We start from the raw sequence: 18,718 nt of genomic DNA on the forward strand, positions 1-18,718 counted from the left end.
TACACACATATTCAAATCAATGGGAAACTTAATACACGCATGGCTTTTGTGTTGTTAATCTATCTGTCTTCATTTGCGATTCCAGACCAGCACCAGCACTGGTCTTGCTAAAGGAGTGTCGGCTCAGTGTCTGTTTGACCTGCTGGTCTCTCTGGAGGGGGAGACCCCAGACGCTCTGGATGCTCTGGAGCTCGTTAAGGCTGAGAAACCTCTACGCTCTCTCGGTAAACAGTCACTTTCACATACGTGTTGCGGTCTTTTATCAAAATGAAGCCTTCATCATGTCTGGAAAGCTCCTGCTAATACTTTTATTTGGTATTTGCATTTGAACAAATAGAGGGCTGTACTTTTTTGTTGCAGATTTTTGTTATGGTAATGAGGATTTGGCCTTTTCCGTCAGCGAGGCCATCAAGCTGTGTGTCACCGTGATTGCCTACGCCCCTGAATCCTTCAGGAGGTATGGAAACACATCGAAGAGGCGTCAAGGATTCATCCTCTCCTCCTGTATCTTCTTCCTCTCCGCAGCAGTTGTTTTCCGTCCTCTAACGGTCTGCATGTATCTCTCCAGTCTCCAGATGCTGATGGTGCTGGAGGCCCTGGTCCCCTGCCACCTCCAGAAGCTGAAGATCAACACGGTTACAATGGAGTCGGCCTCGGCTGCCAGGGATGAGATTGCAGCCATCGCTGCTCTGGCCACATCCCTGCAGGCCCTCCTCTACAGCTCAGAGACCCTCACAAGGTCTGACTCACCCCATGCAACAAAGAAAACAACAAAACAAGTCTCAGAGTCTTTTTAGCTGCTTACAATCTTCATAACTTTATCCACAGGCCCATGACAGCCCCCCAGATGTCCCGCTGTGATCAGGGCCATAAAGGAGGCACTACAGCTAACCACACCATGTCAGGAGGGGTCAACACCAGGTCAGGACTCTAACTTTGAATAACTCAACCTTGCGACAGTCCCAGGATAGATGGCTAGAGTGCAGTTCTGGGGTCTGACAGACAACACTGACGTGCCGTTTTTTTATGCATGTGCCCAGGGACAACCTCCACCTGTTGGAGGAAGGCCAGGGCATGCCGAGGGAGGAGCTGGATGAGCGCATCGCCAGGGAGGAGTTCCGCCGGCCCCGGGAGTCGCTGTTAAACATTTGTACCGAGTTTTACAAACACTGCGGGCCGCGACTCAAAATCCTGCAGAACGTCGCCGGTGAGCCGCGGGTCACGGCCCTGGAGCTGCTCGACATCAAGTCCCACATGAGGTATGTATCTGACATGTCTTAGGTTATTTATTCTGTTACTGTTTCGCTCTATAGTACTGTTCAGTTACACTGAAGACGTATCTGTGTGTGCCTTTTCTCCAGGCTGGCGGAGATCGCCCACGCCCTGCTGAAGCTGGCGCCCTACGACACCCTGACCATGGAGAGCCGAGGGCTGCGGCGCTACATCATGGAGATGCTGCCCATCACCGACTGGTCGTCCGAGGCCGTCCGCCCCGCCCTCATCCTCATCCTCAAGAGGCTGGACCGCATGTTCAACAAGATTCACAAGATGCCTACGCTCAGGTGCGCTCGCCCACAGGCATTATGCACCAGGTCTGTTGAATACAATCCCTTATCTTTCTCCGTCTCCCTGTGCGTGTATCGTGCTGTGCCGGTGCCGTGGTGTGTACAGTAGATAGACGGCTTCTTGGCACTGTCCTCTGTATCGCTGCCTTGGTGGGTGCTGTACCGTAAGTGCTGCTGTGGCGTGTTTTCATGCGGATACTTGTGGTGCGCGAGAGGAGTTAAATGCATTACTGGGTGCGTGAGGAAGTGTGTACTAAGAATGGATCACAGGAAGTGTCCCCTCTAAGCCAGAGTCCAGTCCTGTGTCATGAATGATGATGCAGATGTGTCGCAGTTAAAGGAGTTGTTTGGTTTTGATCTGGTTATCTCACCATGTGGAAATAATGAGGCTCATTCTTCTACGTGGTATGTAAAACAACAATTTTTATCTAAATTTCGTTCTCATTCAGAGATGTTTATTCTCATATTTCATACTTACGTTCTTTTAATGCTTGCTTTACAAATTGGCAATGTTGCAATGTATCGCAACAGTGTCAAAGAAGATGTATTGATTGCAAAATGGCCATATGATCCTTACAACAATATCCAATCCAGTATAATATTGAATCATTAATAATAATAGTGATGAACTTTATCTTTATTGCACATTACATTTATAAAAGCCGCTCAAATTGCAAAGAAAAAAAAACATTTAATTTACTTTAAACAACAATTTCTTTATAATCTAACATTTTAGTAAGATTCAATAAAAGTAAGCAAGGCTGCAGAATATAATAATCTAAAGGTTCCACGAGTATATAGCTGCCTCTCAGTACTACTTTGTCTTAACTTTTTATATTTGGTAGAGTTTAGAAGGTGAAACAATCACTAATAAATTGTTCCAATACATACAGCTCTACCACAAATACAGCCGCAGACACCTGCACACCTGCGTCCTCTTCCATGGCATAAGACTGGCTCAGAGGGAACACTGGTCACAGATGTGTGCTTCACACCAGGATCTGTTGCTGCAGTGTTCAAATGGCTATGTTTGTGAGCTTTGCACTATTTGTTGTCGGTATGGCCTTTACCACAGTCATTAAGGTGATGATTATATGGAGGAAAGTGTTAACAGAGTGGTAAGTGTTTCATGTTAACGGTCTTTTTTTTATCTGCTTTACATTTAATATCATGCCACATTCAAGTCATTTCAAAAGAAGAGAACGTCTTGAATTCGTCCCACATGACACGAATGTGGCATTTCTGCTTTAGTCTATTTTTAAATTCATAAAAAATATGCTTTATTTGGGTGCGGGATGGTGTTGTATGGGTGGGTGTTCTCCAGGAGACAGGTGGAGTGGGAGGCAGCCAGCAGCCTGATCGAGGGGATCTGCCTGACCCTGCAGCGACAGCCGATCATCTCCTTCCTCCCACACCTTCGCTCGTTGATCAACGTCTGCGTCAACCTGGTATGGAAACGCACAGACGCACAACACCTGCACACACCAGTCGGTATCATGGTTTGAGTAGTGCCGTTTCTTTGTGCGTGGTGTCAGGTGATGGGTGTGGTCGGTCCCTCCAGCGTGGCAGACGGGCTTCCTCTCCTCCACCTCAGCCCCTACCTCTCCCCTCCGCTGCCCTTCAGCACAGCAGTGGTGCGACTGGTTGCCCTGCAGATCCAGGTGGGCGTCAGTTTAACCTAATCTGGCTCTTCATTGGACATCTAATCATCAGCAGCTCTAATCGTCCATTGTCTATTTTTGCTTTCCATCCTAGGCATTGAAGGAGGACTTTCCTCTCAGCTACGTGATCTCACCTTTCACCAATCAGGAGAGGCGAGAGGGGATGCTGCTCAACCTGCTCATTCCCTTTGTGCTCACTGTGGGCTCTGGAAGCAAAGGTAAAAGCTTATCTGTTGTTTGAGACAGCTCTTTGGTATTGCTTCCCTGGTTACATAGAATTAAAACACAACACATGAATCAAGTTGTATGAATGTCTTGAATTCAATGTCCGTCTGTTTCCTCCTTCCAGATAGCCCCCACCTGGAGCAGCCGGAGATCTTCCTGCTCCTCCAGACGGTCATCAATATCCTGCTGCCTCCCCGCATCATCTCCACCTCCCGCACAAAGAACTTCATGCTGGACGCTTCCCCGGCTCACTGCTCCACCCCGGGCGACACGGGGAAGGATCTGCGCAGAGAGGGATTAGCAGAGTCCACCAGCCAGGCTGCATATCTGGGTACGAATGAAAAGTGACAGCATTTTATAGCTGCTTTTGGTCCCTTCTCATCCTCTTCCCTCCGACTGTCCCTCTGCAGCTCTGAAGGTGGTGTTGGTTTGCTTTGAGCGCTCGTTGGGAAACCAGTGGTACCGGCTAAGCTTGCAAGTGAAAGAGATGGCTCTGAGAAAAGTGGGCGGCTTGGCCTTCTGGGACTTCATCGACTTCATCGTCCGAACCCGTATTCCTATCTTTGTCCTGCTGAGACCCTTCATACAGTGCAAGGTTAAGAACCAGCTTATTTGTTCATTCATTTTAATTGTGCATGCGCTTTTTCAACGATTTGCCTCTTTGTTCTCCTCACTGGTCCATGTATGTTCATGTTCGTCTAGTTGTTGACGCAGCCTGCCGACTCCCAGGAGGAGATCACAGCACGTCACCACATCGCTGACCAGCTGGAGCGACGATTCATCCCGCGCCCTCTCTGCAAGAGCTCCCTGTTCGCAGAGTTCAACAATGAACTCAAGATCCTCAAGGAGGCTGTGCACAGCGGCTCCGGTCAGACACTGAAGCAAAGTTCAAATATCAGATGATTCCTCGAATTGTTAACTTACATTTTTGCCTGTGTGTTGGTGTTCAACCTGCCTCCATCAAACAGCTTACCAGGGCAAGACGTCCATCAGCACGGTGGGCACCTCTACGTCAGCATACCGCCTCAGTTTGGCCACGATGTCGCGCTCCAACACGGGCACCGGCACAGTTTGGGAGCAGGACAGCCAACCGTCGCGCCAACCCTCCCAAGACACGCTCAGCCGCACCGACGAGGACGACGAAGAGAGTCAGAAACATTCTCATTTCTTTCACATGACAATCGTCGAAAAAATCGGACTGAACTCACCGCATCCATCCTTCTCCCTTCCAGATGACTCCATTAGTATTCCCAGCGTGGTGAGCGAGCACGAAGCCTTTTTGCCTCGGATGATGGCGCAGCGACGGTTCTCCAGCCACGCCACCGGCTCCGCGGCCTCGCAGCCCGAGGTCCCCCGCACCACCTTGCTGCCCAGCCACAGGTAACGTATAACAACACACATGCATGCACGCCCACCAAATACACACTGTACACAAGTATGGACAAGCACTTTCGTAGTGTAGTTTCTGTTAAAGACAAGTATAAAATGTGCCCTGGTTTGTGACGATATGCAGGATCTGTTCTCCCTTATTTGTCCTGCAGTTGACGATACAGGACAAAAGATTGAGCTGGTGTGCAGACAGAAATGTTCTAACTGTGTGAACCCTGATGTGTGTTTTCTGTTGAAAGTATTCCTGCATTTACTGTTTCGCTGAGCTCAAATTCAATTATTTGTGTTTTCACAGCTACCTTCAACAAATATCCATGTACGATTCCGATCTTGGCTTATTTATGTAATATGTAGAATTGGATCAATCAGTCATATCCCACAACCACAGCCATTTTTTCTGTGTATATCTCTGTTGATTTATGACGTTTTTGTTCAACAGTCTCAGAGCAGAATTGTGAAGTAGCTAAGACTCTGTATCTTGGTAAGAATGTAGTAGTCCCACAGCTCCGGCCTCCCACCGCGCTGTCTGGGCTCAGGGACTCGGGTGGTAACGGATCTCGACTACACTCCCTAAACTCCCCCTCCGCCCTCCCTTTTTACAGTGAACCCAATGTGCTAGATGAGTCCCAGGGCCTTCTGCAGGAGGGTAACCTCTCTAGGTACAGTGGCCCTCTCTCTGTGTCTGTCCCATTGGTGCATCTGTCCGCCGGTGGGAGGGGCATCGCCTTGGGACGGCCCCCCTCTATTGGCCGCCTCGCCGTTGATCACTCATCCACATCCAATCAAATCGCCTTGGCCCGCCACACCTCCCCTCACTTACCTGTCTCTATCTCTCTCTGTGTGGGTCCAGTGGTACTTGTCTCTGTCCTCTACCCCCCCCCCCCCTCTACTTCCTCTTGAGCTCCACACTGACCCTCATCTTCTCAGCTCATCTGCTGTGCTATCTTAACCAGGCCCCTACCCCCTAAAAAAAACAGCTAAAGGGGGCCCCCGGGGCCAGGGAGCTCTGTTTCACCTCTGTTAGCTGTGGGTCTTTCCAGTTGATGTGCCATCACTAGAGTCAGCCTCTCTCCCATTGGTGCCATGGTGTTTCATACTGTTTACGTGTCTATCAGGCTTCTCGCTGATCAAATTGGGCGTCCTACTCTGGATACCAATCTGTAGGGGCAAGAGGGAACTGGGGTGGCAACTATAACATGAGGACACTTTTGTTTTCTTTGTCCGGTTTTGTCCAATTTTGCTTTTGAGAACTTCAAATCTGATGTAGCCCAATTACAATTTGATTTAACAGAGTCACACGTTAGGAAAAGGGGGGATTCTAAATGTGTGAGCGTTGCTACTCCAGCCCCTACTATCCCTTGTTGTGTTGTCAGTGTATGAATCATTTTTTTCTGCACTGTGATTGGGTGTCTTGTAACTTATTGTGTGTGTGTGTCGTGTAGTGAGTGTATGGGTAGAATAGCTACTTATTGTGGTCAAAGATTTGGTCAGTAAACGAGCTCAGCTGGGGATGCGGTGGTCTTTTGGTCTCTTCGTGTTGATGTATTTTTGTGTCTCTTGTGTGTGCGTGTGTGTGTGTGAATGCAAATGTTCGTCTGATTGATTGTACCAGGGTTGCCAGTGTGCAGAGTGAACCGGGTCAGCAGAACCTTCTGATCCAGCCTCCTTTAGGAAGAAAGAGAGGCCTCAGACAGGTGTGGACGTTAACTTTATCTTTCATTTTGAATGAAATTATGCAAAACTACATGGGCAGTAATTAAGAAGTGATTTGTATCCAAAAGAAGGGGAGGAGAAAACGGGAAATATGAATGATTGAAATATGATTTAGCACTTTAAAGGACAACACAACACCTCCAACTGTAACGGCAATAACATGTTGAATTATCCCTCTTTGATTCATAATGAATATGTGAAATTGAAATAAAAGCATTTGTCATATTGCATGAACTCTAAACGATTCTAAAAGTTAACGCGTAAAAACTGAAAAAACCAGTTCATACTCTAAACTGGATTGGACTTAATTGTGACTTTCCTGCAGCTGCGCCGCCCCCTGCTGTCCATTCCAAAGACTGAACCACGTAGTCGGTCTGGAGCGAGGCTTTCCACAACCCGCAGGAGCATCCAGCCCAAGAACAAACCACTGGGTAACACAACACGTGCCTTCATGTGTGTGTGTGTGTGTGTGTGTTGCTGACTGAATGTGAGGATATGTTTGTCATAGAATTTTAAAACGAGTGAGTCACTGAAAATGTAACAGCCAGACTTTCCCTGCACTTCATCAACACACAACAAGCCAAGTCTAGACTGTTAAACACCGTTAAAGCCTAATTCTCCCATTAAAATGTGATGTTTAATGTCTGTGTGCTGACTTGAACTGTTCACAACCTCCGTCTTTGTTCCAATGCTGTTCGTTGTACCACCTGTCCCCAGACTGACTCTTCTCACTCTGTTCTGTCTCATGCCTTATGTTTCGAAATAAAGAAACTTTGTTGGACTGTGAAGGTGAGACACAACCCTTAACCCTCTCCTCTCCACCCTGCAACGGCCCGCCCCCTTTTATCTGCAACCTCACCCAGTAGGGCGCTCTGCATGTCTGTCTTGCATCCCCCTCCCAGTCCCTGCCTACCCTTTCCTGTTCCATCCCTGCCTCCACTTTTCTTTTCTTTTTTTTGGTGGTGCTGATGTGTCGCTATAGCTGGCGCTGTTGTCTCTGTTTTGACCACGTGCGCACGCATGTGTGCCCACAGCGCATGGAGACCAAAAGAGGTCAGTCACCTTTACAGAGAGCCAAGGCCAGGAGACTCCCAGCGCGATGGACCCTCTGGCTGAGGGCAGGAAGGCAAGTCCTGCCCTTTCAAAGTCCCCGACACTGGAGGTGCCCTCTGTCTCCTCGGCCACAGTGACCGCCGACCTGCACAGCCCTGCTAAGACACAGGTAGGACCAGCAGAGAAAGGGCTGGAGCATTAAACAATCCATCTTGGCAAATTCTCATTAACCACTTTATTCTCCCCAGGTTCCTCCCGTCATCAGCAGCAAGGAGAAGCGAGAGCAGTGGGGCCTCCGCAGCAGCCTCTCCCCTCCTCCCTCCATCTCCCGCCCTTCCACCCCAACACCCCCATCCCGAACCTGCTCCCCTCTCGCCTTGTCCCGCACCGCCTCTCCTCTCCCTCCACCGCTCCCGGTGCTGGGCACGGCGCCGGCCCCCGGCCCCCCGCCGCCTCCGCCTCTGCCGCCAGCGCCTCTCCTGCTTCCGCCGCCGCCGGGGCCGCCCAGGATCAGAGACAGCCCCGGGGACGAGGACACGACTGCGCTCCTGCCGCGCAGCGACACCCTGCTGCAGCTCAGCGAGGACGAGGGCACAGAGAACCCCCTCCTCACCCCGCTGCTGTCCCATACCTCACCCCGCCGGTCACCCCGTCGGCGGCCCCTGCCCCTCTCCCCGGTCGACCTGGACCTGGACGAGTCCCACGTCTGAGAGGGCTGACAGGCGTACTGTATTTTTCTATCTGTAGCCAAATGCCATACAAATACCTGCAGGGTACGGATAACAGGGAGGCTGTGCTGCAAACATTTCACAAATGAAAAGTAAAGTGTGATTTTATTGACTGAGTTTGAAAGGAAGGGAATGTACAGAGATGTGTGGCTTCTTCTGTTTTTCACACTGAGCCCCTTCCTCAAGTCCTCTATAAGCCACCGACTTGTTTTCTATCCTGTCTGTAGCCCCAAATCCCTCAGCTTTCCCCTGAAACTAAACTGCTTCCTCCTCAGTGTAGTTCTTTAGTTTTGACAAAAGTGTACACTTAAATGTGCAAAACATTCCCCCTTCCTTCCTCTCTCTGTAGGTCTGTTATTTAATCTTCTAAGTGTTGAATATCAACATTATTGTCCTTTGTCTGTTCTTATGGCTACATACCGTGCAGGTTGAATGTATATTTTAGCAGCAATCTACCTTATTGCTCGTCTCCTTCATCATAGCAACGTGAAGTCATGCTGTCTTTTTAAGTCGACCTGTCCGAAGATAAAAGGTTTATTTTTTAATTTTATTTTAGATTAATACCCAATTATAAAATAATCAGAAACGAACGCTTCTAATACTGTAGATTTGAATGTCTATATTGCGGAGATCTATATATATAAATTGAAAAAAAGGAGATGTTATATCTTGTACAAAGACTATAAAGGAGGGCAATGCAGAACTTGTACAGACAGTATATCTATAAGAGCCATTCTAAAGCGGCGGGTGAAACTACGGCCTTTATATGAAATGAAGAAGGTGATATACAGCAAATATTCAGTACAGTATATGTATTTTAAACATTTTATGTGATCATATGTGAGAGTCCTGTTGTTTCAGCTCTCATTCTAATCATAATGTCAAACATATATCCCGTTAACTCTGTTTCTACAGTGTGTGTATTGTGCTGCTCAGTGTCCCAGCAGAATATTTGACTTGTGGTCAAAGTTGTGTTTATCAGCTTAAAATATCAATTCCGGAAGAAAAAAAAAGGGATAACATTTACAATGTCACTCGTCCTGATGTTGCAGTGCTGGTCATGTTTTGTTTCTGTCTGTGATGTTGACATGACATCAGTGGGGCGAGCGAGATGCAGTCGATGGCTGTTACCTCGTTGCATATTCCATGCCTTAAGGAACTATTTACACTGTCTCTTTAAATGCGTTTCTTGTGTCTGCTGAAAGCCTCATACCTCCTAAATGTCCACTTTGAAGGAGATCATATCATGTGAACATGTGACAAAATATCTAAAACATGCCGATTTGACCCTTTTCGTCAATAGTAATAATGATGACGTTAAATCACATAATACAGGATTAATATGTGCCATAAGTCTCACCAACACACAGTGTTGTTATTGGCTGATGCCAGCGCCATGCAAATATAGTGTTCATTTGGGTACATAGAGATTGTGTACTGTTTTCTAATGCAGTGGGAGTAGAGAGGGAATAATGCAGCCTCTATGGAGGTGTCTTAATGCAGTTTATTCAACAAATATTCAAAGTGTATTCTTAATAAAAGCACACTTTACTCCCCTGTTTCTACCTAATTTATGACCCAAAATGGAAATGCAGTGAGAAAATGTTTCTGTTATGCATTCTTGTCCTGTCCTCTGTATCCATGTCCACCTAAGAAATGATCTGTTTTAATTTTGCACAGTTTAAAACGTATCTATCTCAAATCCATAGAAACACACTGAACCACACAAGGTCAAGGTTTTAAGTCTTTGGAGAAGTACAAAGACGCATCAGCGTTTCTTTGTCAGAGGGCCATTGAACTGTTGAATCTGAGTTCCCTTTAAATGTAATGTGTTTGTCAAATTATGTCTTCTTTGTGCAAAGTTAGAATAAAGCTATACAGTATATCAGAATATTTCTAAAATATCTAAATAAATAGATATTGTTTACAATGTTTTTCAGCTTTCTGTCCATTTCTAACCGTGGAGAAGTCAGTAACAGTAAAAATTGACATTATGAATGACACGTTCAAGTATTTTTTGATGACGCAATGAATGACGCGCTCTTCCTGTGAGGTCATCGCTATTTAGCGCAGGTGGACGAGCTCACCTGATGAAGCATCCAAGATGGCTGACAACAACCTGCGCGGTTACTGCTCGCGTGTTTGTGAATGGAGGACCAGAGGAAGAGGGAGACCTGCAGCTAACGTTACCTGTGAGTTACGATGTCATTCCGGGGCTTTTGGTTTCAGGTGTTCTACTGTTGTTGTCAGCGGTAATGTTAACCTTCATCAAGGCACCTGTGGACTGTGTGTGGACTAGCTTGCTGTGTGATAATGTATGGTATATTTGCATGTTATGCTAATTTCGTGTCGATTATTGAATACATTATATTTTTCCGTTTGTTTGCAAGTGAAAAGTTGGACGGTTTAATATTTGTTTTCGTATTTCGGAGTTGGCTTTCTAACCATCCACAGAGATGCACTTCCTTGCATTGGACACTAGAGGGCGTACTTCATAAATGATATGGACTCATAGAGGGTTGCAGGGATGACGCATTTCTGTAGGCCAGCTAAGGGGAGTTAAAAGAGGGGACGTCAATCTATCGTGGGGGTTCAACACATGCGCAGTAGAATCTGGTCTCTCTAGCTGGCTGCGCTCATAAGACATGATATTGATCGATCGCTCGTCTACCATGACACCCTCCCTGTGGACTGAGGCGGACTTCAGAATACCTCAAGCTGACGTTACAGCCATGTTATTTGTCTTCTTTTGTTGGTTCTCAGAGAGAAGACTCAAGGTGTGGGGGCGAGGAGCAGCAGACTGGATGGAGACGAGGACATCAAGGTGAGGAGAGATGGACCTGAGAAACAAACTATCATCTGTACACAGCTGTAAACCGCAACAGTCGAACCACATGCCTTTTATATAGGAACGATTGTGTGTCTGTAATGTGTTATTTGTGTCTCCATCCTCCAGAAAGTGCTGGAGTAGCAGCTGGAGAAGCTGCTCAGCCTCCTCCGAGACAAAGTCCAAGACAAGCAGAGGATGCTGGACCAACTTGCAGAGTAAGGAAACACCAGTAAAGCAAAATGTTCTCTTCATCTTGATTTTTAAAATGTTTTGATTGCATTTTAGCCTTTTTTAATAATAATTAGTGGAGAATGAAACCAGGGGAATTACATAGTATGTGTCAAAACAAGCTGACCACCTTATCTTTTCATTGTATTTTATTGTATTATTTCTTACCTTGTCGCTATATTAATGGGCTGACAGACAGTGAAGATCTCCATTAAACCAGTGTGAGTCATTTTGTGACTTAAAGTGACTTACATGTAATTAAACGTCTCTGTTTCTGGTCCAGACTGCTGAATGAACAAAGACACTTGAAGCGCCTGGAGGAGACGAGGACGGGAGCGCTTGGAACAAACATTTGGTAAATATCACGTCAATTATTAGTAGTAGTAGTTGAAATGGTAGCAGGCAAATTATGATTATTGTTGTAGTTCTTGTTAGTGTTGTAGTCATTAAAAAAAAGTAATACAAATGTATATCATAGAAAAGTTTTTAAAAAGTCATAGTATAGTATGCCATAATAGTCATAGGATAGTATATCTTTAAAAAAACTAAAAAAAATAGCATAGTATAGTATGCTGTAAACAAGTTTTTAAAAAGTTTATGCCATAACAAAAGTCAAAAATATTTTATAATATAGTATGCCATAAAACAGATCATAGTATAGTATGTCATTAAAAAGTAAAAAAAATATCATAGTATATTATGCTGTAAAAAAAGTCATAGTATAGTATGGCATTAAAGTAAAAAAAAACTTAGTACACCATAAAAAGTCAAAAAAAGATCATGGTATAGAATGTCAAACAGTTATTGTATAGTATGTCATAAAAATATTATAGTATAGTATGCCGTAAAAAAAGCCATATTATAGTTTTCCATTAAAATATCAAAGTATAGTATGTCATAAAATAAGCAACAATTATCATAGATAAAAAGTCCTAAAAATAAAATTGTATTGTATGTCATTAAAACAAATCATCATATAGTCAGTCATAAAAATAAAATTGTATGATAGTTCATTCAAAATGTCATGTTTTTAATAGTCATAATATAGTTTGCCATAAAAATGTATTAATGTAAAACTTTGACAACCTTTATTGTTATTGTTGTAGTAATAGTAATACATGTATGTGATGCATTGTCTAACGTTGTCCTTCTCTTCTTCTCTCCTCAGATGAGTGCAGACTTTCCAGACCAGACCTGAGGACGACGGGGTTTCTTCTCTTCACCGCACAGCAGCAGAAGAAGACGTGGGTCTTCTTCTGCCGCTGTGCGGTTACTCTGAGATCTAAAATAGCTGCTATGCAGCTAAATTTTTAATAAAACCATTTCCATAACCCTCTCCGTTCATTTCTCTGAAAACCCGTGAGGAGACGGACGTCTCGACCCCCGGGGTAGTGGACATTGATGTCCTCACATAGGTGAGGAGCGAACCCGGGTCAGCGCGATCCAAACCGGGAACTGTGTAACCACACCATCACGTCACTCACGCTTTGACCTCTTCTCTTGGCATATTTGACTTCTTTCTTTGGCTGTTGGACCTCAAAAGTCACTGCACCACATAAGGATTGAACCCACAACCTCCTGCCTTCTAAGCAGTCATCTATCACCTCAAGCTATCTGATCTGACACTTGTGTCTGGTTCATTGCATATTTGTCTCCTCTGTTTTGACTGGTTGACCTTAAGATGTAACGCATTACTGAAGGTACAAACTCATAACCTCCAGTCACTCATAACCCAGCCTCACTTATGTCAAGTCGTACATCTTCATAGAATATTTAACTTCCTCATCTTGGGTGTTGGACCTTAAAATTCACCGCGCCACGGGATGGAGCCCACAACCTCCAGACTCCTGATCAGTCCTCTATCACCCTGAGCCATCGGATCTGACACGCTGAGCTGCTGCAGCGTCACACATTCTCCTGCTAAAATAAACCATCACTCTTCTCTATAAAGCTCCTTCAGTTTTGTTGTTAGTGTTTCAAATGTGTGGAGGAAACAGACTGGACCTTCCTGAAACACAGTTAGGGTTTCATCCTTTCACCTCATGTTGTCACGCATCACTAGTGTCAGCACTTTCACTCAAAAATCACTGCACCTCACAAGGAGCGAGCTCATGAACTCAGGTCTTCTGAGCAGTCTGCTAACTGACTGAGCTATTTGGTCACACCGCCTTCACTCAGCTCTTAAACACAGAAAACCTCTGGAACAAAACTAACATTTAAGCTCCTTTACAACAATGAGAGATTGTTCTGCACATTTACAAGTAAAACACCAGATCACATTATGAATTATCTTCAGCTCTGGTGTCTCTAATCGGTGGTGGAAACAGACCGGACCTTCCTGACCCAGAGATGGATTTGACCCCTTCTCCTCAGGGTGCCACGCGTCACTCACTGTCAGCTGCTTATCTCGGTGAGCTATCGCTGAAGCTCGAGTCCCGCCCATCTGTTCTGGGATTTGTTCTTCACACTGCTGCTGTTATCTTCTGAAAATCACATTCCCAGCCCGCGAGTCGAGAACCGAGCAACATGTGAAAACCAGGAATCCAAACCGCTTGACCATCTATGACGCTTTGAACCCTAACCCTAACCTATGCGAAGTACACAATGTAAAACATGTAAAAATGTAAAGAAACACAAGGTTTGATAAGATACAACATTATATACACAATTAGTAAGAATTATTTAATAAATAATTTAGAATAAATATTAAAAGAAATATTATAATATTATAAAATATTATATTATAAAATAATTATTTAGATATTAATATTATATATATTAAGGATACATTAGGATATTAACCCTAACCTATACGAAGTAAACTATAGTAAGTTTACTAAACTTACAGTATAGTATGTCGTAAACATCCAATATTAATATCTAAATAATTATTTTTAAATATTTATTCTAAATTATTTATTAAATAATTCTTACTAAATGTGTATATAATGTTGTATCTTATCAAACCTTGTGTTTCTTTACATTTTTGCATATTTTACATTGTGTACTTCGCATAGGTTAGGGTTAGGGTTAAAAGCGTCATAGATGTTCAAGCGGTTTGGATTCCTGGTTTTCACATGTTGCTCGGTTCTCGACTCGCGGGCTGGAAATGTGATTTTCAGAAGATAATAGCAGCAGTGTGAAGAACAAATCCCAGAACAGATGAGCGGGACTCGAGCTTCAGCGATAGCTCACCGAGATAAGCAACTGACAGTGAGTGACGTGTGGCACTCTGAGGAGAAGGGGTCAAATCCATCTCTGGTCCAGGAAGGTCCGGTCTGTTTCCACCACCGATTAGAGACACCAGAGCTGAAGATGATTCATAATGTGATCTGGTGTTTTATTTGTAAATGTGCAGAACAATCTCTCATTGTTGTAAAGTAGCTTAAATGTTAGTTTTGTTCCAGAGGTTTTCTGTGTTTAAGAGCTGAGTGAAGATTTGATCCCTTCTCCTCAGGGTGCCACACGTCACTCACTGTCAGCTGCTTATCTCGGTGAGCTATCGCTGAAGCTCGAGTCCCGCCCATCTGTTCTGGGATTTGTTCTTCACACTGCTGCTATTATCTTCTGAAAATCACATTCCCAGCCCGCGAGTCGAGAACCGAGCAACATGTGAAAACCAGGAATCCAAACCGCTTGACCATCTATGACGCTTTGAACCCTAACCCTAACCCTAACCTATACGAAGTACACAATGTAAAATATGCAAAAATGTAAAGAAACACAAGGTTTGATAAGATACAACATTATATACACAATTAGTAAGAATTATTTAATAAATAATTTAGAATAAATATTAAAAGGAATATTATAATATTATAAAATATTATATTATAAAATAATTATTTAGATATTAATATTATATATATTAAGGATACATTAGGATATTAACCCTAACCTATACTAAGTAAACTATAGTAAGTTTACTAAACTTACAGTATAGTATGTCGTAAACATCCAATATTAATATCTAAATAATTATTTTTAAATATTTATTCTAAATTATTTATTAAATAATTCTTACTAACTGTGTATATAATGTTGTATCTTATCAAACCTTGTGTTTCTTTACATTTTTGCATATTTTACATTGTGTACTTCGCATAGGTTAGGGTTAGGGTTAGGGTTAGGGTTAAAAGCGTCATAGATGGTCAAGCGGTTTGGATTCCTGGTTTTCACATGTTGCTCGGTTCTCGACTCGCGGGCTGGAAATGTGATTTTCAGAAGATAATAGCAGCAGTGTGAAGAACAAATCCCAGAACAGATGGGCAGGCCTCGAGCTTCAGCGATAGCTCACCGAGATAAGCAGCTGACAGTGGGTGACGTGTGGCACCCTGAGGAGAAGGGATCAAATCCATCTCTGGTCCAGGAAGGTCCGGTCTGTTTCCACCACCGATTAGAGACACCAGAGCTGAAGATGATTCATAATGTGATCTGGTGTTTTATTTGTAAATGTGCAGAACAATCTCTCATTGTTGTAAAGTAGCTTAAATGTTAGTTTTGTTCCAGAGGTTTTCTGTGTTTAAGAGCTGAGTGAAGATTTGATCCCTTCTCCTCAGGGTGCCACACGTCACTCACTGTCAGCTGCTTATCTCGGTGAGCTATCGCTGAAGCTCGAGTCCCGCCCATCTGTTCTGGGATTTGTTCTTCACACTGCTGCTATTATCTTCTGAAAATCACATTTCCAGCCCGCGAGTCGAGAACCGAGCAACATGTGAAAACCAGGAATCCAAACCGCTTGACCATCTATGACGCTTTGAACCCTAACCCTAACCTATACGAAGTACACAATGTAAAACATGTAAAAATGTAAAGAAACACAAGGTTTGATAAGATACAACATTATATACACAATTAGCAAGAATTATTTAATAAATAATTTAGAATAAATATTAAAAGAAATATTATAATATTATAAAATATTATATTATAAAATAATTATTTAGATATTAATATTATATATATTAAGGATACATTAGGATATTAACCCTAACCTATACTAAGTAAACTATAGTAAGTTTACTAAACTTACAGTATCGTATGTCGTAAACATCCAATATTAATATCTAAATAATTATTTTTAAATATTTATTCTAAATTATTTATTAAATAATTCTTACTAAATGTGTATATAATGTTGTATCTTATCAAACCTTGTGTATCTTTACATTTTTGCATATTTTACATTGTGTACTTCGTATAGGTTAGGGTTAGGGTTAGGGTTAGGGTTAAAAGCGTCATAGATGGTCAAGCGGTTTGGATTCCTGGTTTTCACATGTTACTCGGTTCTCGACTCGCGGGCTGGAAATGTGATTTTCAGAAGATAATAGCAGCAGTGTGAAGAACAAATCCCAGAACAGATGGGCGGGACTCAAGCTTCAGCGATAGCTCACCGAGATAAGCAGCTGACAGTGAGTGATGTGTGGCACCCTGAGGAGAAGGGGTCAAATCCATCTCTGGTCCGGTCTGTTTCCACCACCGATTAGAGACACCAGAGCTGAAGATGATTCATAATGTGATCTGGTGTTTTATTTGTAAATGTGCAGAACAATCTCTCATTGTTGTAAAGTAGCTTAAATGTTAGTTTTGTTCCAGAGGTTTTCTGTGTTTAAGAGCTGAGTGAAGATTTGATCCCTTCTCCTCAGGGTGCCACACGTCACTCACTGTCAGCTGCTTATCTCGGTGAGCTATCCCTAAAGCTCGAGTCCCGCCCATCTGTTCTGGGATTTGTTCTTCACACTGCTGCTGTTATCTTCTGAAAATCACATTCCCAGCCCGCGAGTCGAGAACCGAGCAACATGTGAAAACCAGGAATCCAAACCGCTTGACCATCTATGACGCTTTGAACCCTAACCCTAACCTATACGAAGTACACAATGTAAAATATGCAAAAATGTAAAGAAACACAAGGTTTGATAAGATACAACATTATATACACAATTAGTAAGAATTATTTAATAAATAATTTAGAATAAATATTAAAAGAAATATTATAATATTATAAAATATTATATTATAAAATAATTATTTAGATATTAATATTATATATATTAAGGATACATTAGGATATTAACCCTAACCTATACTAAGTAAACTATAGTAAGTTTACTAAACTTACAGTATAGTATGTCGTAAACATCCAATATTAATATCTAAATAATTATTTTTAAATATTTATTCTAAATTATTTATTAAATAATTCTTACTAACTGTGTATATAATGTTGTATCTTATCAAACCTTGTGTTTCTTTACATTTTTGCATATTTTACATTGTGTACTTCGCATAGGTTAGGGTTAGGGTTAGGGTTAGGGTTAAAAGCGTCATAGATGGTCAAGCGGTTTGGATTCCTGGTTTTCACATGTTGCTCGGTTCTCGACTCGCGGGCTGGAAATGTGATTTTCAGAAGATAACAGCAGCAGTGTGAAGAACAAATCCCAGAACAGATGGACAGGCCTCGAGCTTCAGGGATAGCTCACCGAGATAAGCAGCTGACAGTGAGTGACGCGTGGCACCCTGAGGAGAAGGGGTCAAATCCATCTCTGGTCCAGGAAGGTCCGGTCTGTTTCCACCACCGATTAGAGACACCAGAGCTGAAGATGATTCATAATGTGATCTGGTGTTTTATTTGTAAATGTGCAGAACAATCTCTCATTGTTGTAAAGGAGCTTAAATGTTAGTTTTGTTCCAGAGGTTTTCTGTGTTTAAGAGCTGAGTGAAGGCGGTGTGACCAAATAGCTCAGTCAGTTAGCAGACTGCTCAGAAGACCTGAGTTCATGAGCTCGCTCCTTGTGAGGTGCAGTGATTTTTGAGTGAAAGTGCTGACACAAGTGATGCGTGACAACATGAGGTGAAAGGATGAAACCCTAACTGTGTTTCAGGAAGGTCCAGTCTGTTTCCTCCACACATTTGAAACACTAACAACAAAACTGAAGGAGCTTTATAGAGAAGAGTGATAGTTTATTTTTGCAGGAGAATGTGTGACGCTGCAGCAGCTCAGCGTGTCAGATCCGATGGCTCAGGGTGATAGAGGACTGATCAGGAGTCTGGAGGTTGTGGGCTCCATCCCGTGGCGTGGTGAATTTTAAGGTCCAACACCCAAGATGAGGAAGTTAAATATTCTATGAAGATGTACGACTTGACATAAGTGAGGCTGGGTTATGAGTGACTGGAGGTTATGAGTTTGTACCTTCAGTAATGCGTTACATCTTAAGGTCAACCAGTCAAAAGAGAGGAGACAAATATGCAATGAACCAGACACAAGTGTCAGATCAGATAGCTTGAGGTGATAGATGACTGCTTAGAAGACAGGAGGTTGTGGGTTCA

The 18,718-nt window shown here is 43.3% G+C and overlaps 1 protein-coding gene and 1 long non-coding RNA gene across 2 annotated transcripts in view; both read left to right on the forward strand.

Annotated features, from left to right (window-relative positions):
- unc80 (unc-80 homolog (C. elegans)) overlaps nt 1-8,316 on the forward strand; it is a 31,951-nt gene extending 23,635 nt beyond the window's left edge. The window contains exons 47-66 of the mRNA XM_076094929.1: nt 86-224; nt 361-457; nt 569-739; nt 829-921; nt 1,041-1,259; nt 1,362-1,592; nt 2,890-3,013; nt 3,101-3,226; nt 3,321-3,444; nt 3,576-3,782; nt 3,862-4,046; nt 4,154-4,319; nt 4,420-4,599; nt 4,684-4,831; nt 5,443-5,499; nt 6,453-6,534; nt 6,879-6,984; nt 7,322-7,342; nt 7,588-7,775; nt 7,855-8,316. Coding sequence (XP_075951044.1) covers nt 86-224; nt 361-457; nt 569-739; nt 829-921; nt 1,041-1,259; nt 1,362-1,592; nt 2,890-3,013; nt 3,101-3,226; nt 3,321-3,444; nt 3,576-3,782; nt 3,862-4,046; nt 4,154-4,319; nt 4,420-4,599; nt 4,684-4,831; nt 5,443-5,499; nt 6,453-6,534; nt 6,879-6,984; nt 7,322-7,342; nt 7,588-7,775; nt 7,855-8,316 — 3,126 coding nt within the window. The remainder of the gene's footprint in view (nt 1-85; nt 225-360; nt 458-568; nt 740-828; nt 922-1,040; nt 1,260-1,361; nt 1,593-2,889; nt 3,014-3,100; nt 3,227-3,320; nt 3,445-3,575; nt 3,783-3,861; nt 4,047-4,153; nt 4,320-4,419; nt 4,600-4,683; nt 4,832-5,442; nt 5,500-6,452; nt 6,535-6,878; nt 6,985-7,321; nt 7,343-7,587; nt 7,776-7,854) is intronic.
- Nucleotides 8,317-10,475: 2,159 nt separating this feature from the next.
- On the forward strand, nt 10,476-12,677 carry LOC142953006 (uncharacterized). Its single transcript, XR_012954759.1, has 5 exons — nt 10,476-10,526; nt 11,098-11,158; nt 11,291-11,379; nt 11,676-11,747; nt 12,561-12,677. It is a non-coding gene; the product is annotated as an uncharacterized LOC142953006 (long non-coding RNA).
- Nucleotides 12,678-18,718: the final 6,041 nt, after the last annotated feature.

Source organism: Anarhichas minor, unplaced genomic scaffold (assembly GCF_050575085.1).
Source record: "Anarhichas minor isolate MPS153535 unplaced genomic scaffold, ASM5057508v1 ptg000018l, whole genome shotgun sequence".
NCBI lineage: Eukaryota > Metazoa > Chordata > Actinopteri > Perciformes > Anarhichadidae > Anarhichas > Anarhichas minor.